The 27927-nt window shown below is 42.4% G+C and overlaps 1 protein-coding gene across 1 annotated transcript; it reads left to right on the forward strand.

The window, feature by feature from the left end:
• The first annotated feature begins 5916 nt into the window (after positions 1–5916).
• On the forward strand, positions 5917–27257 carry KCTD19 (potassium channel tetramerization domain containing 19). Its single transcript, XM_072873122.1, has 17 exons — positions 5917–5944; positions 6443–6459; positions 9234–9530; positions 11192–11342; positions 11667–11858; positions 12787–12909; positions 13131–13353; positions 14618–14778; positions 17618–17721; positions 18088–18230; positions 19595–19678; positions 23451–23908; positions 24044–24106; positions 24999–25190; positions 25622–25776; positions 26735–26836; positions 27159–27257. Exons 1-17 carry the CDS (start codon positions 5917–5919, stop codon positions 27255–27257), a joined length of 2592 nt encoding a protein of 863 aa, XP_072729223.1.
• Positions 27258–27927: the final 670 nt, after the last annotated feature.

The following is a 27927-nucleotide window of genomic DNA, read 5'->3' on the forward strand; positions in this document are numbered from 1 at the left end:
TGGACGGACCCAGATCTTTCCAGAGTTGAATGTGAGACAAAATTGGTATGAACAGGACGGTGGAGGCCGGCAGATGAGTGTTTGCTGTTTGCTTGTTTTCTCAGGAACCAGGAGACGCCAGTTGACAGCTGAACAGCTCCTCTGCGCGGCAGCTGCCTGGCCAGCACGGATGAGTGGTGGGGGATTTCAATGTGAAACGCTTAGCTGAATATAGATAAAACTCCATAGGCACGGTCTAAAGACGGGACCTGTCTGACAGCAAAGCTTTTGAACTGTCAATGGGTTTACGCTGCACAGGCTGGAGAGGACAATGGTGACCAGCCATTTGTTTATACAGTATTTATTTATCGATGGTATGATAAAATTATCCTTATTTTATATTTTATTTTTCAGAAAACAAACTATCTGCTTTTCCCCCTTATGCCAAAATATAGTCTGGCAGCCCTTCCTTCACCCTCCGCAATAGATCTGTCATCTAAAAGTATCCAACAACGCTTCAGTATTGTTGTAACTTTTTTGCAGACAAGTCTACCAGGAGAGGACAGCAGAGAAACGGGCAACTCTGAAATCAAAAACCTGACACAAAAACCTGCCTCAGTATCAGCCTCCAAATCGCTGTCTGGGGAGATTATTAATAAAGCAATTAAATAAAGTTGTCTTCATGCCAGCTGAGACTTCCAGTAATAATACGCAGAGCTGATAATGGGTGAACCTAAGAACATGCTAAAGACATATAATCCCATTGGTGAGGTGTGACAGAGTCCCAGGACACAGTTATTATTTTACACATTTATTTATATATTAACATTTAATATATAAATTATTAATAGATATATAATTTATATATTAATGTGTGGGGGACGGCTGCTGGATCGGATAAACCGCGTCAAAACTGCGCACAGAAGGGAGGAAAAGGAAAAAAAAAAGGGGGGGGGGGGGGCACGGAGAGAGAGTGCTACCGCAAGCATGCCCCGGCCCCTGAGCAGGAAGGAGGGAGCTCCTGACGAGGGCCCGGCTCTGACTCAGCGTGGACGGGGACAGGAGTGACGGCGGCAGTTCCCTTCCCGTACAAGCGCATCTCCCAGGGAGCGCGGGTGACCAGGAGCGCGACGAACAGTATGGGCAAACAGGGCGTGGCGCGGCAGTTTGCACGGCAGCTCGCGCAAGCAGGGCGTGTAGGGAAGGCGAAGGCACCCTAGCAGCTCAAGAGGTACTGTGAGAAGTGCGTTCATTCGGTAGTCTCCATCCTTTCAGAAGAAACTCAGCTACGGTCTTCACTCATCAGAAAGCGATGCCCTCTGTGCTCGCCAGAGTGGATGTGGCTACCCAGACAGAGCTCCCATGAAAACATGCAGCCACCCAGGTCTCGGGCTGCAGGGAGTGCCTGGGCCTCTCGCTGTTCACGCATGGCAGCCGTGAGGACAGCTGTGTGAGGTGCGACCAGGTGGATGATTTGCTCTGCATGGTGGCAGAGCTACGGGAGGAGGTAGAAAGGTTAAGGAGCATCAGGGAGGCTGAGAAAGAGATCGACTGGTGGTGCCATGCTCTGCCCCCCCTGAGACAGGAACAGGAGCAGCAGCAGCCACCAGTAAGAACCCACGATCGAGGGGATCCTCTATCCCCCCCCCGCACCGGGCTGAAGGCAGCAGCTCAAAGGAGGAGAGTGAATGGAGGCGAGTCCATACTCGTGGCGGCAGGCGAAGGCCCTCCCTGCCCACCTCGCCTCCCCAGGTGCCTCTGTACAACAGGTATGAGGCCCTGGAGGTGGAAGGCCAGTCAATGGAGGATGGGGACGACAGTCTATCTACACCAGAGGTGTCATCCAGGTCAGAAGAACGTACCTCTCGTATTAACACCACCTCCACAAGGAAGAGCAGACGGGTTATAGTTGTGGGTGACTCCCTTCTGAGGGGAACCGAGGGTCCGACATGCTGGACGGACCCTCCTCTTAGGGAAGTCTGCTGCCTCCCTGAGGCCCGGGTGAAGGATGTCACGAGGATACTCCCTAGCCTGGTACGGCCCTCAGACTATTACCCCCTACTGCTCTTCCATGTGGGGGGCAATGAAGCTGCAACACGAAGTCCTAGGGCAATCAAAAGAGACTTCAGGGCCTTGGGACGGCTAGTAAGGGACTCTGGAGCACAGATTATTTTCTCCTCTCTCCTTCCAGTTGTGGGCAGTGACACTAGAAGGAACAGAAGCACCCAATCTATCAACTCATGGCTCTGTGGCTGGTGTCATCGACACGGATTTGATTTTTTTGACAACAGGATGGCCTACACAGCACCGGGTTTGCTGGCATCTGATGGGATTAATCTTTCTCAAAGGGGAAAGAGAATCTTTGCTCAGGAACTTGCAGGACTCATCGACAGAGCTTTAAACTAGGCTTGAAGGGGGAGGGGGATAATATCAGGCTTGCCCAAGAGAAGCTGAGGGACGACATGCCATGGTTAGAGGGAGCGGGTGCCAGCAAGGGCACTCGGCCTGTGTCTCTGAGATGTGCGGGGTACGCTGGGGCACAGCCGAAGTCGAACAGAATTGAGCTAGGGGATACTGAGGCAATAGGAGCCAAGAGGGAAATGCCAGTGAAATGCCTCAAAGCACACAAGGGGTGTTCTTCTATGAAGGAGACACGGACGACAGCCCAGCTGAAGTGCCTCTACACCAATGCACGCAGCATGGGCAACAAGCAGGAGGAGTTGGAAGCCATTGTACATCAGGAAAACTATGATATGGTTGCCATCACGGAAACGTAGTGGGATGACTCGCACAACTGGAGTGCGGTGATGGATGGCTATAAACTCTTCAGGAGGGATAGGCAAGGCAGGAGAGCTGGTGGGGTAGCCCTATACATCAGGGAGTGTCTGGATAGTTTAGAGCTTGATGATGGTGATGATAGGGTGGAGTGTCTATGGGTAAGAATCAGGGGGAAGGCCAACAAGGCAGATGTTGTGGTGGGAGTCTGTTACAGACCACCCAACCAGGATGAGGAGACTGACGAACTATTCTATAAGCAGCTGGGAGAAGCCTCACGATCACTAGCCCTTGTTCTTGTGGGGGACTTCAACCTGCCAGAAGTCTGCTGGAAATACAATACAGCAGAGAGGAAACAGTCTAGGAGGTTCCTGGAGCGTGTGGCAGATAACTTCCTGACACAGCTGGTGAGTGAGCCAACTAGGGAAGGTGCCCCGCTGGACCTCTTGTTCACGAACAGAGAAGGACTTGTGAGCCATGTGATGGTGGGAGGCCACCTTGGGCAGAGTGATCACGAAATGATAGAGTTTTGGATACGTGGAGAAGCGGCGAGGGGGGTCAGCAGAACTGGCACCTTAGACTTCCCGAGGGCAGACTTTGGCCTGTTTAGGAGACTGGTCGAGAGAGTCCCCTGGGAGGCAGTTCTGAGGGGCAAAGGAGTCCAGGAAGGCTGGACATTCTTTAAGGAGGAAGTCCTAAAGGCACAAGAGCGGGCTGTCCCCAGGTGCCGAAAGACGAGCCGGCGGGGAAGAAGACCGACCTGGCTGACTAGAGAGCTCTGGCTCGAACTCAGGAAAAAGAGGAGAGTCTATGACCTCTGGAAGAAGGGGCAGGCAACTCAGGAGGACTACAAAGGTGTAGCGAGGCTGTGCAGGGAGAAAATTAGAAGGGCCAAAGCTGAGCTAGAGCTCAATCTGGCTGCTGCTGTAAAAGACAACAAAAAATACTTCTTCAAATACATCAGCAGCAAAAGGAGAGCTAAGGAGAATCTCCAGCCCCTAGTAGACGGGGGAGGGAACACAGTGACCAAGGATGAGGAAAAGGCTGAGGTACTTAATGCCTTCTTTGCCTCAGTCTTTAATAGTAGGGCCAATAGTTCTCTGGGTACCCAGCCCCCAGAGTTGGAAGATAGGGACGGGGACCAGAATGGAGCCTCCATAATCCAGGGGGAAATGGTTAGTGACCTGCTGTACCACTTAGACACTCACAAGTCAATGGGGCCTGATGAGATCCACCCGAGTACTGAAGGAACTGGCAGATGTGCTCACCAGGCCCCTTTCCATCATTTACCAGCAGTCCTGGCTAACTGGGGAGGTCCCTGCTGACTGGAGATTAGCTAATGTGACGCCCATCTTCAAGAAGGGCCGGAAGGAGGACCCAGGGAACTACAGGCCTCTCAGCCTGACCTCGGTACCGGGGAAGCTGATAGAGCAGATCATCCTGAGTGCCATCACATGGCATGTAGAGGATAACCAAGGGATCAAGCCCAGCCAGCATGGGTTCAGGAAAGGCAGGTCCTGCTTGACCAACCTGATCTCCTTCTATGACAAGGTGACCTGCCTAGTAGATGAGGGAAAGGCTGTGGATATTGTCTATCAAGACTTCAGTAAAGCCTTTGACATGGTTTCCCACAGCATTCTCCTGGAGAAACTGGCTGCTCATGGCTTGGATGGGTGTCCTCTTCGCTGGGTAAAGAACTGGCTGGATGGCCGGGCCCAAAGAGTGGTGGTGAATGGAGTTTACTCCAGTTGGCGGGCGGTCACAAGCGGTGTTCCCCAGGGCTCTGTGCTGGGGCCAGTTCTGTTTAATATCTTTATCAATGATCTGGATGAAAGGATTGAGTGCACCCTCAGTAAGTTTGCAGATGACACCAAGTTGTGCAGGAGTGTTGATCTGCTTGAGGGGAGGAAGGCTCTGCAGAGGGACCTGGACAGGCTGGATCGACGGGCCGAGGTCAATTGTATGAGGTTTAACAAGGCCAAGTGCAAGGTCCTGCACTTGGGCCACAGCAACCCCATGCAACACTACAGGCTTGGGGAAGAGTGGCTGGAAAGCTGCCAGGCAGAAAAGGACCTGGGGGTGTTGGTTGACAGCCGCCTGAATATGAGCCAGCAGTGCGCCCAGGTGGCCAAGAAGGCCAATGGCATCCTGGCTTGTATCAAAAATAGTGTGGCCAGCAGGAGTAGGGAAGTGATCGTGCCCCTGTACTCGGCACTGGTGAGGCCGCACCTCGAATACTGTGTTCAGTTTTGGGCCCCCCACTACAAGAGAGACATTGAGGTGCTGGAGCGTGTCCAGAGAAGGGCGATGAAGCTGGTGAAGGGTCTAGAGCAGAAGTCTTATGAGGAGCGGCTGAGGGAACTGGGGTTGTTTAGCCTGGAGAAGTGGAGGCTGAGGGGAGACCTTATCGCTCTCTACAACTACCTGAAAGGAGGTTGTAGAGAGGTGGGGGTCGGTCTCTTCTCCCAGGTAACAAGTGATAGGACAAGAGGAAATGGCCTCCAGTTGCGCCAGGGGAGGTTTAGACTGGATATTAGGAAATTTTACTTCACTGAAAGGGTTATCAAGCATTGGAACAGGCTGCCCAGGGAAGTGGTTGAGTCGCTATCCCTGGAGGTATTTAAAAGACGGTTGGATGAGGTGCTTAGGGACATGGTATAGTGGTGGTCTTGGTAGTGTTAGGTTTACGGTTGGACTCGATGATCTTAAAGGTCTTTTCCAACCTATACGATTCTGTGATTCTGTGTGGCGTTAGCCTGCATTCATATTGATGATTTTTTTTTAATGCTGACCTTGTCCCCAGAGAACACTTAAAATATTGATGAGCACTCCTATATCTTTATCTAATATTTATTAAATTATTTTTTAAAAAACCTAAAAATCCTGCAAGCTAACAATGATTAGTCAAGTAATGAGCTGTCATAGTCCAAATTTCCTTGGCTTTTTTTATTACTTGGGTTTTGCTTCTCACCTGTTTCCTATTTTATCTAAGAGAAACGATGCAAACAGTATCTAATTAACAAACTCTGTCCTGTTACCATTGTGTTAATTGGCTTTAAAAATAAATTGTGGCTCTGCCCCTTCCACTGGGGATTTGAGAGGCTGGAGCCTCTTCCCTTGTAGGGAATCTTCATTTGGGAGCTCCCCGGTCCTGGGGCCATCATGGAGGTCTCAAAACCCTCAAGTGCAGGTAAAACAGACGATGAAATACCTCACGGTGAAGGATTTTAAAACCGAGCCTCTCCACAGCACTGTCAGCTTTATATTAAAAGGGCATCAGTACACTGCTTATAACTGAATTTAAATGGAGTCTGATCACCAGGTGTACAAACAACTTTGGGTGCTACACTTTCACTGACTGGAATAAAATTGAGCATCATTGTTCCTGAATCACTTCTGAAACTGGAATTTGCTTGGGTTTTGAGTTTTTTTTTGCTTGGGTTTTTTTTTTTTTGTTTTTTTGTTTGTTTGTTTCTTTTAAAGAGCCCTGAAGTTTACCTTGGTCACTGCAGGTCCAGGCATCTGCTTGTCCTCCTGCCTGTGGGTGCTCACCCAACCCAGCACCCAGGATGGGAAGGCAAGCCAAAACTGGCCATGCTTGACCATACACCCAGTTCATGGCATCAACTTGCAAAGTCAAGCACGATGAGAAATCGTAACCCCCTTTTACCTTCTGTCATGCCCACAGGACCAGACTGCAAAGCAGTAAGTTCAGGAGGAAGGGTTAGTTATAAAGCCACCAGAAAAAACACTGATGTTCAAATCACTAATTTCAGCAATAACAGAAGAAATGAAAAGCCAAACCGGGGTGCAGCTCCCTTAAGATCCCTTCTTTACATTTCACACAGTTGTCCTGTTGAATTTTGTGTTCTGTTGTCTCACTGGGTCAAATAACACGTTATCCCTTTTGCTGCTGCTGCTTCTGCAGAACTGCAGCAGCTCAGAGAGATGCAGCAGCAACCGATCCTGGCACATATTTTAACTAATCTTCATAGCTGTAACTTGTGTTTGATCAGAAGCCACTGAGACTGTAAAAAAAGAATCCCTTTGGTGGTTTTGGGGTGGTTTTTTTTGTGTGTGTGTTTTATTGTGGTTGTAGTACAAGTGGTACTTGAGTTCTTTGAGTAAATACACTTAGCCATGGTGCATGCTTTTATTTTACGGTGAGTTGTTCAGTAGCGGTAACTACAGGATTACGACCATTTTTTTGTTGACTTGCTGGTTCAATTAACCTATGTCCTAATGATGGGAAGTTTACAAAGCTTAAACTGTGAGTACTGGAACTGGGAGGAATTTGCCTTCTCTGGCCTCAACTGCCAAGGTGGGCATCTCGATCCTGCAAACGAACGCAGCTAATGATCCCCCTGTGGGGAGAGAGAGGCCTTCCTACAGCAGGTAGGTGCTGCTGGGAAAAGGTTGTAATTATAATTCATTAATTACACTATCGCAGCATCCTCGGGGTGCATAAGCAGCCTCAGCTCTGGCTTGAAACCTGGCTCTGTGGGGACAGATAACCTTGGCCTGCTTGTGTCCCCCCGTCACCCCAAGCCCCTCAGCTGCCCACGACCTCCCTACCCCAGTTACCAGGCTCCTGTCACCTGCCACCCTGCTTTATCCTCCAGCTGCGTCACCCTCATCACACCCGTGGGTCCCCCCTGGGCCTCTCACCTGTTGCCTAGCGATGCCGCCATGTTAGGACCGGCGTGGGGGCCTGCGGCCTGCTGAGGGGAGGCAGGAGGGAACAGGCCTCCCCTCACAGACCCTCCCCGGCCCGGGGGAGTGCACAGTCCCGGCAGGGGGGGCAGGCCCGCTCCCCTGGGCCCAGGCGTCCACTGTGGGCTGCCTGGAAGAAGCAGCCCTCTCTCCCCAAGAAAAGTCTGCAGCCTGTTTTTCACAACCCTCCTCATGAAAATTGCAAAAAAAGCTATAGCAGCTCCCCTGCAAAACAGACCATTTCTTGCTATTTTAAGTGAGTTAGATCAGCACAAGGCCTGATGTGATGGAGAGGCATGAGACATGGCTGGGAGTGGGGGATGGGAGAAGGGGATAAGACCCCTTTTGCACAGTGGTGGGCTGCTATTTTGGCGCTAATGCCCATAAAATGGCAGCCTGAGCTGAGTGAATTGCCTTAAGCATGTCTGGAAGTAGTTTTCTTGGAGCAATGGTACTGATGAGTGGGTTTTGGTGGTGCTGGCTCTTTTCCCTTGTCCCCCAAAATTGGAAATGAGCCTTAGAAATATCAAGATTTTAGTATCCTGGTGTTTCTCTTTTAAAAATTTTCATCTTTCTTGCTTGAACAGGGTTGGGTTTTTTAATGTATTTTATTCAAATATTTAATTTGTTTTGAAATTGCTGGGTAGTATCAGTATCAGAAGAAGCTGATGATGAGAATATCTGTGAAAAAGTCTCAGCTAAGCATACTTTGAGGGCAACATAATTGTGGTTCTCCATCATTGTCAAGAACGACCAGCAGCACCTTCATCATGTTAGTTTTGATTATGAGCTCTCTCTAGAAGCTACAAAGTTCAATTCTTGCATTGAGTGGGGTTTTTTTCCCATCCTTTTCCAGATTTCCTTTTCACTCCCTTTTCTGTAGCCACTTGTATGAGGAATAGCCTAAAAACATTCCAGACATCAGGTATTGTCTTCTAGCATGTTTTTTTCTGCTGCAAGAATGATATTCTCCATTGTCAATACAAATTCTGTCTCCTTGGCTCTGGAGGCTAGCTGCTGTGGCAAAGGCAGGCAGGCTTTTTTTTGTTGTTTTCAGCCTTGAATTGACTTTTCCATCCATTTTAGTAGGCCACAGACTAATCCACATCTCAGTGTGATACAACAAGATGAAAAAATTGGCTACAGGCCTTAACTGTGTGTTCTTGTCCCGCTTTAGGTGAAATTTCTCTCTGCTTAGCTGAGAACCACCTATGTGCTTACCAAGCATCCTTTCACCGTGGACAATTATTTTCTTTCCTGTATTGTCAAGAGGACTGTGACTACATAGTAATAAATATCTGCACCTTAAAATAGTAACTAACTGTATAGAATGGTGTGTCCATAGGCACACAGGTTGTGTGGGAGGGTATACAATCTTTATTTGCATTTTATTACTTTTATTTGAATATTTAAGGGAGACGTTCGTCATATTTCACTTGCTGTTCCATGTAACAAACTCAGTATACATGTAGACCAGGTTGTTCCAAGGTTTAACCATAAGTATTACATTATGTAAAACTTCGCAATTTGCTGACTTGTCATGACCCATGACCATAAACATATATTAACCAAGGAACGTGCCTGCACAAGTGAATGGGAAAGTAATGCTCTAGGTCATTTGCCTCATGCTTTATTTTTTGTCAAGCTACCATGGAATGGAAAATAAAATGCAAAGTCCAATGGAGTTTTAAAATAAAACATCACATTGTTTCAGAGTTTACTGGTTCATTCTTGCCTGTTGATATGTTTTCCTCTTCTGTTTGAAGGAACCGGAGAGCATTATGGAATCTGCAGAAGAAGAGTTAATTAATTTTAATGTCGGTGGCTGGTATTTCTCAATTCCCAAAAGTAAAGTTGCTCAGTTTCCTGAATCTCTGTTGTGGAAAGAAGCTTCTGTACAAGATCAGTCTGAAAATCTAAGATTATTTATTGACCAAGATGGTTTTATATTTAGGCACCTTCATTATTACATGCAGACTTCAAAATTATCTTTTTTTAGCTGTGCTGAATTGAACTTATTGTATGAGCAAGCATTAATTTTGCAGCTGACACCTTTATTACAGGTAAACTGGGATATTCTATGTGGCTTTTCCATAATTTTTTAATTCTTAGATAATATTGTCTGTAGAAGGATGTCAAGGGGTTTGTGTATATCACTTTATCAATGCTTGTGATAGGTATCTAAACAAATAATTGCCACATTCTGTTCATCTGCCTCAGTTGGTGAGTACAGAAAATCTTTCAAATTTGATGCTTGACCTTTCTGTAAGAGCAACAGTCATTTTATTGTTTTTGCAAGAGCAACAGTCATTTTGCCTTTCTGTTCAACAGTCATTACTTGCTTTTTTTACTAAATTTAAAGGAAGCGGAGACTTTTATCTGCCAGCTGTTGTGCTTTATGACAATTATACTGATTGATCTTGCTAAATATGAACCTTTGAATGTGAAGAAGGTGAGTCTGCCCAAAAACAAATTTGTCCCAGTGGGACACCACTGAATTCACAATCCTGTCAAATGGGAAAATGATGATTCTTCCTCTCCTCCTATTCTGCAGCTGCATAAACAGAAATGTTAAATGGATGTCTGTAAAGAATATTTAATTTACTATTTAGCTACAAGTATTTTTTATTGTAATTGCAGTGTAGTTTTGTATTGTGCCAGTGAAGGCTGAGTCCATACTTCCTGGCTGGATGAAATGTGTATTTTCATACATTAATATTTGCATTTCCTCTTAGTTTAGTCTAAACTCTGCATTTCTTTTAGTTTCTAATACTTTTTTTGTGGAATTGTTTCAAAGATGCTACTATGCTTGATATTTTTAGCCCAAAATATTAACATTTTGGGTTTAACGTGAACACTTTTGGACTTTCTTTTAGAGCTGTGTTTAAAGATGTAACACCTCCAAATAGGTTGGGAGAGGAAGACCACCAAACCTCAGTAGTCTATTGTATTAACAAACCGTACATGATCACATGTTTAACATGGACCTGTTGTGGTATGGCCAGGAACACATTCCACTGAACTAGAATTCTTGCATTTTCTGGCTTTTAAGTGCTTGTCAGTTTAACCTTATTAATTCATGAAGGTATTTTACACATGTACTTTAGAGGTCATCACCGTGGCTCTAAAGCTACTTTATACTTAATATCCTACAACAGCACATAACCATTTGTTCCAAGTTTAAAGTGATTTGTTTATCATTCAGTAAAAGATTAGGAAATATAGACTGTTAAACATTCCTATCACTGAGCCAAACATTGACTCCCCTTTCTAATAATTGAATTCCTACAGCTTATCATAAAGATGTTATTAAAAAGAGCCCAAAAGGTCTTTCAGGTTTTGTGTTGGGTTCTTGGCTATTTCTTTTGTTGTATACTTTTACGCATGCCAGTGTGCTGTCTTGTATTGCAGCGCTAGAATAAAATGAAGTGCCATTAAAACTCAAATGTTGAAAAATAGTCGGCTTTTTTGGAATATATGAATGGCTCAAATTATATTACAAGTTCTTAGAAATGTTCTCTACAAGTTCATTCCATTTACCTTTAGGTACCTAAAATGTAGGAATGTGTTTGTTCTTGTCTGTATACAATATTCCATGGCATATTTTAGTCGATGTGAAGTACAGCATGGCATGCATTAGACACTTTCCCGTGGCTGCTTTTGATTTTTTGATTAATTATTTGAATTGAAATAGTAAATAGAAAAACTTTATGTATCTTGACAGATTTTAGATAATCTGAAGGAGGAGAAATATAATTTACATGTCCAGCCTGCAGATACACCAGTAGCTGAAAGAACATCTCTGAATTACTGGAGAACACGAAAATGTACCAGGAAGCCATCAGAGATTCCTCCTAACAGTCCAGCATTCACAGGTAAGTGTCCCAGATTGACAAATTATTTTGCATCCTTAGGAATGTCCATAGACTGTTGTCATTTGTTGCATGCCAGGAGTGTTTCAGAGTCTTGCAAAGTTTATTTTTTGTGATTAGTCATCTTTATTTAAAAAAATAGGAAACCCCATGCAAATGTTTATTCATTTGTGCTGGTCTGTAAGACTTCATCCTTTGGTGTACGTTAAATGTTACACAAGATTAATGCACTCTTATTGGCTTTGCTGTACTAGTCAGATCTCCAAAATGTATATCTGAGTTCCATTTTTCTTATGTCTTGATTTTTCTCTGATTTTCTTTGCCTAGGGTTACATGAAAGAGCTCCCCTAGGGCTAGTGGATACACCTTTACTAGATACGGAAGATGAAGTGAATTACTGTTTTTTGCCACTAGATTTGGTGGCAAAATATCCTGTACTAGTTAAGGATGAAAATTTGCTGTGGCTGCTTGAGAATGCAGCCCTGATCGAGTGTGAGTGCAGTGAGTTCCGCTTCATAGGTAACTGTTCTTTTTTATTATTATTCTGACATGCCTAAATACTTTTTTATATTAAACTGTTTCTGTCTGTCTTCAGTAATACTTCTTGAGAGATCAGAATCTTGTAATCTTTCAGTTTTGGTTTGGTTTTGCTGTCTGCCAGTTTTACTGGCCTGTTTATCAGTCAAGAAACAAAGCCTCTACTGGGTGCCTCTCAGAGTACATGTACCTAAATGTACCCACTTATGGCTCTACTTATTTGGGTTTTATTAATTCAGCAGTTTTCTGAACTAAAATGCGTTAATGGCATCAGGTACCAGAAATGCTGTTAACAGTTGGTAATTAAGGTAGACAAAACTTACATGGTAACTCTAAATCTCTACTTGATCTTGTATCTTTCCACTAGTAAAAAATCATGTTTCATTCATTAAATAATCTTCCAGCTTCAAAAAAAGACAAGTACTTCTCAAAAGTATGGCAGGATCACATATCTCCTCCATCAACATAGTATTTCATCCTCTGTGAACTCAGTTAAGATGAGATAGATAAGAAATTGCTGCAGTTTTGCTCTGCCAGTCCTCTGATGTTAGCATAGGGGAAAACATGTTTAAATGCACAATGGGATGGGACTGTGCCTAGGGGGGAAAAAAGCAGCCAAACAAACAGGAAACCTCTCACATGAATCCCTCAGGCTGTTGTGATAAACAAAGCTAACCTAATTCTGTGCTTCCCCTATCGTTTATACTGTGTCTAGTCTCCTCTGCCATAAACCAATTAGGATTGTGTTTTCAAAGACAAAGTGTTCCCTGCTGTCCATTTATCTGCTGTGTATATGTGTGTATGTGAATAGTAATACTGAAGGAAATGATAGGAACCTATTTTTGCTAGATCTGAGCAGTGGACAGAAGATGTCAAGACACACTTCCTATGCTTTATTTTTATTTTCAAGTTAATTTTCTTCGCTCAGAGAAGATGTTGTTGCCTGATGACTTCTCCAACATAGATGCCTTGGAGGAAGAAGTTTTAATTCTGGGAATTCCTGAGCTTATAGATGCTGTGAAGATCTATAGAGGTAATATAATGTACATAGCTATATATTTTCTTCCTTATATGCATTGGCTTTAATGTTATCTTGTGAAATTTCATGTTTGAAATGGAAATTATATTAATATGATCAACACTGAGCTGAGTTAGCAACTCATTTCCATAAAATGTTGAAAACAGTGGAAAATACGGTGGTGATTTTTAACTGCTGACCTTCTGGGGCTCAGTCTCGACCTCCTTTCCTTGCAGGCAGCTGCTCCGCAGTGTCCTCCACCGTGGCGGGGGCTGGGGGGTGGCAGGGGGCAGCAGCAGCAGCGGGGGACTCCCCGCCGCGATCCCCGCTCTATGCCATGGCACTGGGGCTGCTGGCCAACTACCCGGATTCGGCTCTGGGACAGCTCCGCGTGGGCAGCAACCTGGGCAGGAGCCGCCTGCACGTCTCTGGCAATGGCATCCTCTTCCAACACGCCAGGTACCCACCCTGTCTTCATATAGGCAATATCAACACAACAGAAGGTTCTTTCAAAAGGCTGTCTAATAGGTTTTGTAGTTGAAAAGGAGTCCTGTTCTCAGCAGCCTGTCCTTTAGTATTTGTAGTATTCATTTTCAGCTAAACTTGCAGATAACTATAATTACAGGAGTTTATATTCTTCTATTATATTGTAGGCTGGTAAGCCTAAAATTCCAAAGTAGTACATGTAAACTTTTTAATGATCACATGTTCTTAAGATTTACCATTCATTCGTAAAACTTTGTATAGCATTTTCAAAAGCATCTAAATGCCTATGGGTACAGGCTTTTCTGAAGCCACAGAAAAGTTGTACTGCTATGTCTAGTCCATCAAAGAAAGCAGACTTCTGAATACTGTGTTTGAACTTTGTCCTTTGAGGCATACTTCTCCATATTGTTAGCATTATTGCTCAGACTTACCCATACCAGTGTACTGGTTTAATAAAATCCCTACCGTATAGGAAAATGGCTCCTTAGTGAATCATCTCCCTCTTCAGGAAAGCACCTCTTTCCTGAAATCAGTGAAAATGTAAATGTGGAGGTCAGACATCTTTGCTATGACAGAGGGATTTTTTTTTTTAAATGGGGACACTCACTCGGTGAGTCATAAAGCTAGCCATTAAACCACACTTTTTAATACTCTCTGTTAAAAACCGTCTACCATTTTCTTTCACCTGCTTGTTGTGATTTGAATTAGGAAAAGAAAACCAAAAGAAATCACAATAAATCAGTTGGATGTGATTCAAGCCTGCCACAAAATTGGATGCTCAGCCGTGCATATTTCCATCAACCACAGATTGAAAAACTTCCCGTACCTTTAAGCAACTTTAAATTTAGCACAAACAGATAATACCTAGTCTGTAAAGGGTGATAGAAAGACAACAGGAAGGTCAAACACACAGTCATCTCATCTCTGCCCCTCACATCTTGTCTGCACTTGCTGTTGGCACTAGTGAATGATCCAGTGTAGGAGAAATACCATATTAAAAGCTTTGTTCAAAACCATTGCAGATCATTATTTGATGGCTCCATTGCAACAGCTTTATTTGTCAATGTTGGATTGTTCTCAATATAAAAATGATGTGGAAAGTTACGAGTAAAGCTCAGTAGGTGCAAAAAACATTTTTAGGAAAATTCATATTTCCTGACTTGTACTCATTAAAAATAAGCAGTAAAAATATAAAGCAAAGACAAAAAGTTTAGTGATTTTCTTTTCTTTTGGATAGGAATTGGCTGGGAACTTGCCAACTTCCTCTCACTGAAAATATTTCTGAAATCCAAGAGCTCTGTGCTTATTTGGACAAAAGGGACACCACATACGAGCCAATGAAAGATGCTTTAAAATGCTATCTGAAACAACAGATGCCAGCAGAGAGCAGAGATTATAGTAAGTCAAGATTTCTCAAGAACTCTTTCATTTTAAAGTAGAATGAGCAGTGTTGCCTGAATGCAATTAATCAGTCAATGATTTACATCTACTTTTGAGGGATTGTTACAGTACAAAAATAACCTGAAGGTCTCACTGACTGACAGTGTTTGTTTTCCAAGGATCTACTGCTACCCCGTTGCTTTATTAACTGGCTGTTGCTGATCAGTGAACACTAGAGTAGTAACATTAGGTTCTAGGTGAAATATAGAGCAAATCTACACTGGATTTAGGTAGTACTATTTATGTTTTTGGATAATTTCACTTGCTAAATTTGCCAGTTTTATTCATGACTGAACTAATTTGCTGAATCCAGTTCCTTCAAGCTTAGACAGTCCAAATTACTTTCATCTGAACTTGTTCTGCCTTAAAGATAGCGAGGTTTCTTTTGCTCCTGCTTTTCTGATGTGGGAATGTTCTTACAACTCTTGCTAGTAAACCAAGGAATCTATTTCTAACTTCCAGCCTAAGTGCATTCATAGCCACATTTTGCTCTTGCTAAAACTGATCTTTAACTTAACTGCTGTTTCCACGTTGGTTTATCCCCTCTTCTCCTCTAATGCATTTACAGAAAAATCATGACATTTTTCTATCAGCCCTTATTGTGGCTGTTTAACAAGAATTAATATGATTCCCTGATTAACCAAAGGATTTTTCTTTTCACTTATCCTAGTTTCCCCATATTCATAGAATTTAGGTCAGAAGAGATCTCTGGAGGTCATTTAGTCCAACTCTCTCTCAGAGCAGGGTCAAGTAGGTTGGGTTGCTCAGGATCTTGCCAGGAAAAGCTTTGAGTATCCCCAAGGATGGAGTTCCTGCAGCCTTTCTGGACTCCTATTCCAATAGTTGACTACCCTTGTGCTAAATATAGTCATACATGTAATTTCCCATGTTCCAACTTTTTTCCATTGCCTCTTGGCCTAGCACTTTGTACCTCCAGGAAGAATCTGGCTCTGTCTTCCCTACACCCTCCCATTAGATGTAGACAGTGATAAGATCCTCCTCTAACCTGTTCTTCCTAAGGCTGAACACAGCCAATTCTTTCCACCTTTTCTGTTATGCCATGTGCTCCAGGAAAGATAAATTTAATCACACTCTGTACAAGGTAATCCAGTTGAAACCTCCCCAGTATTTTAGACTATGCTACTACTAATTCTGCTGGAGTTAGCTTCCTTAGTACATCCTGCAGTCTCATTTGCAGTCCCCTGTTCCATTGGTGGCAAACAATCTCTTTGTGATCAATGAGGGCAGACATCCCTTTGCCCCATCCAAGCACAAGCTTCCTGGTTCAAACTTCAGCTTGTAGGATCCTAACTGTATTTCTTATTGTTTATTTGCAAATCTGACTTCTTATTTTGTAGTTGTGACCTTAATTCCAGTTTACTCCACCCTCAAGGTCCTCTGAGTCTTTCTCTAGGGGATGCTTATCCTTCCAGTTTTTAGCCATCAGCATCTTTCACCAGAATAAGGTGAAGTGGCTTATGTTTGAAGTATTCTTCCCTGCCACACCATGCAATAGGTGTGTATGTAGAAAGGAGTGAATCTTATCAATTCTTAGATGGAATTATAATCCTTGAGAAAGAGGGTTTGATCTTAAACTGAAACAGCAATTACGGAACTCTGTGTCATTGTTGTGTAGCCTGTTGGATAACACATGCTAGAAAAAAATAACTCTGTGACACAAATGTCTTAGCAGTAAATGATGCTTCGATTGTACATATGTTATGGAAGATGGATAGTCCCATTATAGTAGCTACATCAGACAAGCATAGGCTAGTTTGTTCATTGGTTAGAGATAGTAGAATCTATTTATATAATTATCCATAGCCCTATAAATAATTTATTTCAGGATATGACTTGCCTGTATCTTCTGTAAAGGCCTGGGCTATTGTAAGAAACAAAATTCTTCATGTTGGAGCCCTTTTCAAAGTTAATGTTTTGTTTGGGTTTTTTTTTTTAACAATTTCTTTTGAATGCAAATGTATTTTGATTTTCCTAAAACAGTGTCCCAGGACTGATGTAATATAAATAGTAATGTGAACTATATTGTTAATTATTTCAACAGAAACTTTCCCAGATTTTTGTTGCCATACTAAGGCAAGATGTAGGCTGAACCCAGACTAAAATATATCCAAAGCTGTTACATTGTATCTGCTCTCTGTGCCTAATTGCTCTTTGAGCCTTGTACCTGCCCTGATACTGCCATCTTCAAAGGAAGTAACGAAGTGGGGCTCTTTGTGAGGGTGGAAAATGATGCAGTAGCTCTATTCCATGCCCTGGAATTCCACTAGCTTTACGCTTCCTGACAAGCTGAGTCTTCAGTTTCAAAGACCTTTCAGATTTCTCCCTTATTTCCAATACTTTAGAAGTAAGTTAATTCTTTCTGTGGCAATGTAACATTATACTTAGATTCACCTACCTTAGGTGACGTAAATGGGCCTGCTCAGTAGAGCAAACATCACTATGCTAATGTGTATAGCTTTCTTGCTATTATTATTTTTTTAACTTATTGAGGAGAGGTGGTTTGGCTGTAGCATGGATGCATCAAGTTGCCTGCTATTGTGACCTTACATTGTGACTTACCTTTTGCTTGCCATCACATATGACCACTAAACAAAACAGGAGAGTTCCAGCTCTGTGTGCATAGAGCACGCTCTATTACTTCATTATTCCAAATAAATACTATTTGCAATATTTTGATGTAAAATCCCATATCATATTAACTTGGTATCTATAACAAAATAATTACTACTTGCAGTTATTTTAGTTGTCACCTTTCCATTTGTCACTCCATCTCTAGAAACAGACTGGACAGCAGAAGTATCCGTATGCTCACTCCATCAGATTGTGAAAGTTTATGTAGGAAGTAACTGGTATGAAACTTACTTACAGACTTTACTGAAGGTATGGGTAATTATTTGTCTATGCATTGCCTTCACATGAACCTTCCTAGACAGAATTTATAATTCTACAGACTAGAATCTATATTCCTAGTAATAAGAATTATTAGAATAGTTTTGACCTGAAAATTTGGAATTATCAGAACTTCACATGTAGACAGGGCATTTTATACTAAGGGAGGTATGTTCAAGTACCTGAGGGAAATAAATCTTGGATTTCTGAAGAAAGTACTTTCTGGGCTAATAATATAAGTAGGCTTGATGGAACTGGTTTGATCCTTTCACCAAGAAAGGAAAAATCCCGTTTGTATTTTTTTCCCTCTATAACTAACACCAGAAATCTGGTCTTAATGTATTTTTATTTCTGTAGTACCCAGAGCTGCTGTCTAATGACAAGAAAGTCTCTTGGATCACATACGGTCAAAGTCTTCTAATCCATGGAGATGGGCAAATGTTTCGGCACATTCTCAACTTTCTAAGACTTGGGAAATTGTTTTTGCCAGCTGAATTTAAGTAAGCAGAGTGAATTCATGTGCTTCTTTTATATTATTAGATGGCTGTAGGGGAAGCAAGCATGGGGATTTGTCTTCTGATTTTCATAGAAATATGATAGTGTTAGATATCATAGATACATAGATAATACCCAAAAGAATTAAGACTTTTCTTTTTAGTCCTGAACTATTCTATCTAAACATAAATTATTGGGATTTAGAGACTGTGAGATATGTTTTTGTTTCAGTGTATATGCCTTTATTTTAATGATCGCTATGCCAGACACTTGTACTGCAGGGTGTATCACAGATCGGTGCATTGTGTGCATGCCTTTAGCAAAAAGGAAAATGTTTTTATGGATGAGATCATTGCATCCCTCTTCAGATTTTTGTCTTTTTATACGGCAGGGACAGCAGTCTGGCTAGTCCAGTTGAAAAATACTCCATCGGCCCCCTCTACTGGTATCTCTGTTCTAATGCTGAAAAATGTATCTTCTGCAAAACTGCAGTGGTACAGGAATAGAGGAACACGGGGTACCTAAAGAGGAGAGGGCACTCTCCCTCCATATGCATATTAATCTATTAGATCTCTAAATTTTATCAATCATCAGAAATTGAGATGGTTTAAAACACCAGTCTCCTAAGGATATTCCTTCAATGTGTTTCACTTGCCCCTGAGATTGCTCAGAACTGACCCTTTGGTGCTATGGCTTCTTGTAGCAGTTTTCCTGCTTCTGCCACCACTACATGTTACAATTTCTTGCATTCAGCAATGAAGGTCTGCCTGACATCAGAAGATCTTTTGATCTCTTCAGTTCTCAAAGCCCTTGTTTGTTGGATCGTTTCTAGTAGGCAGAATATCCACTAGAGATCACCAGCTGATGTGGTCATTTTTAGCACATTTAGCTGTTTCCAAGAGGAGTATGTATTTTCCTTATTTTCCCCAAAGTCAATGGAAATGTTACACCAGTGGCTTCTTTGATATAATAGCCACTGGTTGCTTTCATGGCTGACATGAAAGGCATAGGCAGCCAGATGTCAGACACTACAGTTATATCTATACAAGCAAACTAAGTATGTCTGGGAATGTTTCTGGTCACTGAGGCCAGCTGCCTTTCTGCTACTGATCTGCTTTAACCTCCCGGACATGGTGGCTTCACTCCTCCTGTCCACTGCAAACAGTTCCAGGAACATCTGAATGGTATTTAAAGTATTTTAAATGATAGGCTATTTGTCCATCTGTTAAAAGAAAAATCACTTGTGTGGATGCATCTTTCATTTTGTGTAGTGACTGCCTGAGCTTCCAAAATTAATATATATTTGGAAAAGATAAAGTGTTAAGATTTTCATAGTGATTTTACAGTTCAGTTTATTTACAACTTACAGAGAATGGCCTCTCTTTTGTCAAGAAGCCGAGGAGTACCAGATCCCTTCTCTTTTAGAGGCACTTTATCACTCTGATGCATACAGGTAGATAAAAATTCTCATTCTTTTTCTTTTCTCTCATATAATGTTCTTTCATCTGACCTAGCAGTGTTTGTCCTTTGAAAGGAGCACAATTTTCTCATTTCATTCTGAAACACAGCCACTGGAGGATGAGCAATTCCACTATCTTTTGGGCCACATTTTTTCCCATCAGTTATTTGGGTACTGGAACAGTAACAGAATAGTCCTCAGTCAGCTCTCCAGTAACCAAGGAAAAAGGCAACTGAGATACCTCCCTAAGTCCAGATATTGAGAATATTGCAATGCATGCTGGAAACCATTGTACAGAGACACCAGACTGAGCAGAGACAGTCTGATTTATTAGCTTTGGCTCAACCCTGACTTTGCCAAGCCCCTGCTGGCTTCTGCACACCCACTGGAGGATTCACCAGCACTGCAGGATATAGAATGGCATATCTTTGATGCAGCATCACAGAAAAGGGTTGCCACCAGTTGGAACTTAAATCTAGACAAATTAATGTCAAAAATAAGCCATAACTTTTTATATATGAATTCATCATTGAACATTTTCTGAGACATTTGAACATTTTCATTTGAACATCATTTGAACAACATTTGAACATCATGAACATTTTCAGCAACATTTCTCTGTTGCTGACAACTTTAAAAATAAGATTGGGTGTTTTTCTAAAAGATATTTTGCTATTAAAACAGGAATTAGTGTTCAGTGTTACTGAACACCAGGCCTCATATTCGCAGTGGTCTTCTCTGGCCTTATAAAATCTGTGAATCTGCAAACACTAGTGTTTTCTTCTCTACTGTGCTCGTTAGAGGGACGGACAAAATGTTAAAATGTAGGCCTTTTAGAAAGTCCACGAAACAGAGACATTTCAACTCCTGAATGCAGAATACTTTAGAAGATGACTTAGCATGGCCCTTCTCTTCAGTATTTTTCTAAGAGAGCTCTAGAAGTTAGTGGATTCTTACTTAGGCTGCTCACAGGCTATTTAGACATTTTAAAGTCAAAATATATCCATTAAAATCTTCCCAGAAGATCATGAGTCACTGCAGCAGGTTCTGAAATACCAATGCTATGTTCTGTTTGCATCAGGATTGCCAACCTCATTTTACTGCCAGGAGCAGCAGTAGGACACACAAGTGGTAGCTACCAGTATCCCACTAGTGGTGACAGCAGTTCCTAGATTTTATTGTAGATCTCTATGAAGAAGAAATCCTAAATGTTGTTTCCTCACTTCCCCATCCCAGTACAGGAGCCTAACCTCATGTTCCTATACCTGTAGAGCAAGAGGAGGATGTGAGAGGAACTCTGAAACACTCTACATGTGAAAGACAAAATTTTACATTCCCTAGGAAGTTTTAGCTAAGGACTAGTGCTACTCTAACGTAGACTCTTCCACTGCTTTTTGGTGCTTTCCCATCATGGAAGGTGTCAGCATCTCTATCATATATGCCAAAGGCCTCTAACAAAGTAAAACAATTGGGGATTGGTCCCTAGAGTTCTTTGCTAGATCATCGGTCAGCTCCACAGGCAATCTTAGCAAATCTCTGTCTACAGGAGACAGAGAGCAGCAGCTGCTCTGTGCTTCCAGAGTTGTCTCACCTTTTCAGAAACTGCTGTGCAGCTCAGGCAGTCACTGTCAGGAGCTGAGTTTCTTAAGTGGTCTCAAAATTCAATTTTAAAACCATGAATGTAGATGGTTGACCTGAATCTGACTAGCTTGCTCCCCAAAGCGTCTAGAACCTCTTCACAAAAAAAGAGAAAAAAACTCCAAATCTGATGTCAGGTAGACATGGCTTACATAAATGCATTGGTCAAGGTTTTGTGGATGCTGGAAGAGAGACAAGAAATCATTTTTGTCTCTTGTGTATCTGCAGCATCACATTTCAGAAATTCTCATCACAGGTGGGCGATGAGAACTCCTGGTCCTTTGCTACCTCTGTATTGTGTACTAGTGATAATTGTGAACTCCTTCCATTCCCCAATAGTTTAAAACTAATTTATAACAATGAATGTGACATACACAGATCCACTGGTGACTGGAATTCCTGGCAACTCCTTTTACAGACTGACTGATGATTGCCCCTGGAAAAAGTTATATAATAATTGTAAATATTAATTTCCTAGATTATGGATCCAAAACAATGAATTGCACAATGAAGTTTATTTTCCATGTAGAAGATTAAGTATTGTATCTTGGAATGAAGAGCATGAGTTCAGCAAAGACCCAAAAGAAGTAAGATTTGGTTTTCAGAATATGTTGCCATCAAGCACTTCTAAAAGCAATTTGAACTAGAAAAGTGCCAAATTTAAATTCTCCAGTACCATTTTGCTTTTTTTTTTCCTCTCCAAAATCAGCTACAAAATGAGTCTTGGAAATCTCTCTCTCTAAAAAAATAACATCTTCATTTTAAAAAGCCAGGCTTTGAGCATCAAGAGAGAATGGAGAACAGCAATAGATATTCTGTTTGCATATCACAAAAACATGAGAGAGCTCCTTCTAGAAAGAGATAATTTAGGCAGAGACCCACACTTAATTCCCCAGTAGATTTCAAGGCAGGGTGCTTTAGCACTGCCTGAGTGCTGGGCTTTTATTTCTGTTTTTATCCAATGACCATATGCTGTAAAGTCATACAGTCCAAAGCATAAGGTCAAGATCCTCTGGTCTGTGTTAGCTTGGTCTAAACCCCACAAGCCTACACTCTTTAGATTCTCCTTTCAGTCTTGTGATTCACATTACTCATTACTTAGGGAGTCCCTGTCCCCAAGGGTGGGAAGTGTTTTCATGGAGACTTCAGTGTGGCTTGGAAACTGGGGCACTTTACCGGGTCACAGGAGATATGGGTTCTGACCCCTGTGGGCAAGGAGGACCTAGAAGCCAGATCTCCTGGTTCCTAGGGGGTAAAGACAGGAGCAGCAAGCTTAAGAAGTGCACTTGGGCAAGATAGTGTCCTGCAGAAACTTTATAGTCTTTGAAGTCAGTGGAAGGGGAAAAAGGACTTTCTGTTCAAGTCTTTGAATACTTTTAGTCCTTGGTTGGACACGAGCAGCTGAAAGTTGCCTTCAGTCTACTAGAGAAAGGCAAAATGTAGGTGCTGCCTCTGTAGCATTTACATGCTAATATCAAACTGCTCCACCCTGTAGCGTAACACTGGTGTTAACGTGGTAGAGTGGTTGCACAGCTTGCTTTGACTTGCCAAGCAATCTTTCTTGTACAGAATGTGCTGCAGTCAGTTCAGATAATCAAAATTATCTTAGTTGTAGCAGTAGCAGGGATGTTGAGGTGCTGCTTGTGTGCCTTGGCCGCTCCAGTGTCTATCTTCAGGTTTAGCAAAATTCAGTGACAGGAACGGAGGTGATTCAGGACAGCATTACATCAGTGCTGAGTTATCAGGGCAGGGTTTGGAGAGCCTTAAGGCACTGTATCCCCCGAGAAGTGAGAATGCATTTTCCAGGATTAAGAACTCAATCCTTAAATGCTTATACTATAATTAGTAAAATACATCAGTTATTAGGAAAGGCAAAACTTACACTTTGTTCCATACCAATTAGAAATAACAACACTTAATTGTATTTTTAGGTGTACTCATGTACAGCTGTGGATTCCAGTAAATGCTATATTAATAAATGGAGTAACATAAAAGCTCTGAAGGGAAAGCAAGATACCAGTGGGGAGAAGACAAAGTACTCCAGAATGATTTCACAGGTGAGAGGGACAAAGCGGAGGAATACACTTGGAGGATACGATGCATCTTCAGACAGCCTGTTAAACTCCAGCTATTACAAACATTTGGTAAGCCCTCCAAGGAAGAGAGGAATGAGAGGCAGTTTAACAAAGAAAGTAGAAAGTAAAGACTCAGCCAGTCACATCCAGAAATTAATTTCCCTGGTAAAGGAATGGGATGCAGTGAGCTCCAAGAGGTGTGATTTTGAGCACGTGAGAATGTCTGATGGTTGTATCACAGAGAGTGTATCTCAGTGTGACACTCCTGAAAAGGACAGGGGTGTCAAAGCTCCTATTGCCTCTTCTCCTGAGAAAATAAGCTTTACAATTCAAGGAAACAATCACATTAGCCAATATGAAGCTGGAGCTGAAGCAAAGCAGCCAGAGCAATATGTGTTCGCACAGAGTTTGCCACCTGCTCCAAGTGCTGGAATGTATCAATTCAACACCATAAAAACTACTTCCACAGTAGGAAACGATGCAGAGAATATAAACAGGGAGCAACCAGAAGGTAAATGACTGCTTTGTGATTGTTGTTTTCAAAAGTGATGGAGTAATTAACTAAATGACTTGTATAAATAAGATACTTTGATCATGCTCATACATTTCAGTGACAGTCTCAACCTTTTTCTTGTTCTGCTCATAGAAAGTTTACCCAGTGAAGGAAGAGACAAGACCTTGCAAATGAAACTCATCCCTCTAAAAGACAGTGAGTTGATCGCCAGCTGCTAAGCAAGGGCTGGATTTTATTGCTTGTCTATGCAGAGTTTAAAACTAAAAGTGTGTTTGCCAGAAAGGTGGAGCTGCTTTTAGATTCACTGGCATTAATGAATTGTTCTTTAATTGGCTCCTTGTTCCTCTGCCTTTAGAGCTGTGCAAGGAACAGTGAAGCTGGTTTGATGTGCTTAAGTTATCCAGTTAGTTACAGAAATCTGTAATTTAGCATAAAGACTGAAAGATTTTTATGCTAAACCCAGAAGTTTCCAGAAGGCATGTGTAGGAGTTAAAAAGATTTACATGAGTAGCCAAGGTACTAAATGCAAACTCAAGAAACCTCAGTGGAAAGTCTCAGTCCAGGATTAGTTCTGACACCCTGAGAAGGATGTGATTTACCCTGTACTGCTTCCATCGTGGGTAACACGGCAGGCTTTCACAGAATTGTTGGCAAAGCAAAATATATTAATAATGATTGTGGATGTTTTTGTTACTATAGCAGTGCAAGCCAGATTATTATTTTCATAGAACAAACAAACAAACAAACCTCTTTCATATTCCATGAAAGAATTCCAGACTGAATTATGCTTGGGTTCCATTAAGCAGTATGTAATGGTTGCTCTGTCTGAATTTTCCATGTGAAAGAGGGAAGTAGAGAAGACCTGTAATGTTATACCTAAGACTGCAAATTATTTGGTGTAAAGGTTGTCATTTACTGTTTAGTGATGTATCACCTTACCTGGCAAAACATCATGACAGAATAAAGACAGAACAAGGCATAACTTTAAAGAGAAGATGGCAATATTGTGGTCATACTTACAAATGTGTTTATCCCATTACTACGTATCCAGCCTTTGCTGTAAAACTCAACCTGTATTCCTTCACAGAAACAAGGGACAGCAAACAAACTGACGTTGTCCTGGCAGACCACAGAAATGTAGGACTGATTCTTAAAGTTGAACATCCTCCAGTTTTAGGCAGTGATGGCTTTTGTACAAGCAATGAAGACAGTGTTGTTTACAGCGCTCTGCTGGATGGCAGCCAGGTGGATACTCCAGACACTCAAGCACTGTCCAAAAGTAAGGAACTATAAATAGCTCTAAGATCTTGCTGCAGAGTTTTTAGTATGAAAACCATTCTCTCTGTCATGGTTTGTTGTCAGTTCTGACTAGGTGAGTAGCTAAGGTTATTGCAGCCGAACTGCTGCTTACATTGAATTCTTCAAAACAGCTGGGCAGCAGCTGCCTAAACTATCAGGTGCCTTGAATATTTACCAGTGAAGGTCTTTAATGCATCAGGAAAGATGCAATGGTCCGAAATGTATACTCAGTTTTTATTCAGGCAAACTCTTACATTGAGCTCAGCTTTGAACTGGCTGTTAGGACTCAGTTGCAGTAAAACTTAGGACAGGAAAGGAATTTAAAGAAGCTCGATAACTAAAATCATGAATGCTGAACCCACGGCCTTTTTTTTCCTAATGCATTTGTGTTCTTTCAACTGTTCCTTGCAGATATAGTTTTTGTTAGCTTTGCTCTCTCACACGAGGAGATATTCTATGCCAGGAAGTGCCACTTTTTCCTGACCGATGTCATCCTGGATTCAGTAAGGCAGAAGGATCCCAAAGAAATCACAGCCAAAGTTGGGACCCTTGTGAACAGGCTTTGGGTAGGTACAAGTTCCTAACAGCCTGGAGGAGCCATGCTTGCTCAGCTTCCCCAGGAGTTAGAAACTTGGCTCTTCGCGTTCAGCACCAACTGCCTGGCTGCTGCAGGAGCCACAGTTGTCACTGCACTGAGCAGGGGGGCAGCTTCAGTCAGAATCACGAAGGCCAGAAGGGGAGCATGGGGCTGCTGGGTGCAAGGCAGTAGTGGGGTGCTGGGAGCCTTTCCAGGTCGTATTTTTAAAACCAAGGGTAACCTCCCTGAAAACCTTTAAAACCTTCCTTTAAAACCTTCCAAACCTCCCTGAAGCAGAGGACTGGAGGGAGAGCCAGCCTCGGGCAGTCTAGCAACTAAGGCACCCTTAGAGTGGTGAAGAGGTTTGGCCTCCAGTCGCTTCTGCAGCGACTAATTTCTAATTAAGAAATAAATTTCTAATTAAGAAATAAATAGCAGTGTGTCCTGCCTGGCCCCCCCCTCCCAGCAGACTCCTGCTGCCTGCGCGCTGCAGGGTGCTTTGCTGTGGGGTTGCGGCAGAAATAAGGGCCCACCCTCAAGGGGCCAGGAATTTCTGGGGTTTTTTTAATTTGCATTGGAAGTAACTGATCTCACCCACACCCCATACCCCCTCCCCAGCACTCCTGCTTTAAAAGCTCCAACCAGAAGCATTTTTCTTCTCCCCTGGGAGAGGGGGAGAAAGGTGTAAGGCGAGGGACTTGGGAGAGCTTGCCATTGCATTTTCCTCTGCTAGTATGCATGCGTGTGTGCAACTGCTTCCAACCCTGCTACCTCACCCCAATCCTTTTTAATCTTACTAGTAATTAACCCTGGCCAAGGCCGGACTGGGAACTTCTGCCTCCAATGGGTGATTTCACTAACACAGGGAGTGTTGCTTGCTGGCAGAAGCTGGGCACTTGCGAGCACACCTGCCTGTTGATATGACCATGTCATGTTCTGTATTTTAGACTCAGCAGATCACACCCAGGGAGTTTGTTACTGATTTACTGAACACAGAGTATTTTAAAGGGGACAGAAATGTTCATGAAGAGCTACTTCACTGGGTGGAAGTAAGTAGCGTTTGCCACCAAGTGATGCTGTACGGCTGAGCCTTTTTTCCTCCAAACGCTGTTGGCTTTCTGTTTAAAACAGTTCACTGTTCCTAGTGTTGTTTGCATAGCGAGTTAAGGGGGGGGGAACAACAGTGTTTTACAGCACAAATTAACTAATGTCATGTAGTCTTAATGTAAGTTTAAAATTGTGCTGCTGGTTTAGATTGCCCACAAAAGAAGTGGGCAGAGGAATTCTAGGGGTGTTCAGAAATGAAAGGAGTCTGGTGATGCTGCTGGTCTGCAGTTGGGTAATGGTAGCCTCGGTTTTGTGCCTTTTCAGTTTACCCTACCATTTGCATGGAAGTACAGCCACTGCCTCAACTTACTGATCCAGAGAGGGTTTGCTAGATCAGTCTCATACTTTGCCTTTGAAATGTAAGTTCACAAAACATTAATAAAAATTTGACCCAGCTACTTTTTCAAATGTTTTTATTTTCTTGTGGCAGGCGAGGATGGTACATACCTCATCTGCCAATTAAGAAAAAGACTTTTTGCTCAGCCTTCTTTTAACTTTGAACAGTGACTTTGTTTAGTCAGGAATGTTTGTAGCAGCCTGGCCCTGGGGCCTTATTTATCCAAAATGAACAAAAGAATCCCCTTTCTGCTAACATACTTGTTAACATTATTTGCCCAATAAAATTAGAATAATAATCAGAGGCCTAGAACAGTTACTTCATGTTTTATTTTAAGCACGTTGTGCAGAAATGGCACTTTGCTATTCCTGTTTTAAAACCTCTGCAGCTCTGGGGAGGGGAGCTGACACTTCCCATCACGTGAACTAAAGTGAGTCACCCTCACTGTCATCCTGTCTAACAACCCAATTAAAAAACCCATCATTTCAGTCTCCCACCACTATTTTGAGAGAGTATTTAGATGCCCCAGGGAAAACAGATCTTCTCAATGCACGCCTGTTTGTTTCCTCTTCTGCAGCCCAGGTTCCCATGCTGAAATCAACAGACAATGCAACAAGAGTCATATAAAGAAAATAACCTTTATTAGACAAATCAATCAAACCCTGAAAAAAACAGTGTCAGGTAAACATTACTAAA

This window comes from Ciconia boyciana, chromosome 9, assembly GCF_034638445.1.
Source record: "Ciconia boyciana chromosome 9, ASM3463844v1, whole genome shotgun sequence".
Classification (NCBI taxonomy): Eukaryota; Metazoa; Chordata; class Aves; order Ciconiiformes; family Ciconiidae; genus Ciconia; species Ciconia boyciana.

Bases quoted from the DNA above. Each gene is read 5' to 3' on its own strand.
- KCTD19 (XM_072873122.1), top strand. From the start codon at position 5,917: ATGGAGGTCTCAAAACCCTCAAGTGCAG. The intron at 11,343-11,666 runs GTAAGTGTCCCA...TTCTTTGCCTAG, and splicing joins TAACAGTCCAGCATTCACAG to GGTTACATGAAAGAGCTCCC. The intron at 24,107-24,998 runs GTGAGTTGATCG...ATTCCTTCACAG, and splicing joins ACTCATCCCTCTAAAAGACA to AAACAAGGGACAGCAAACAA.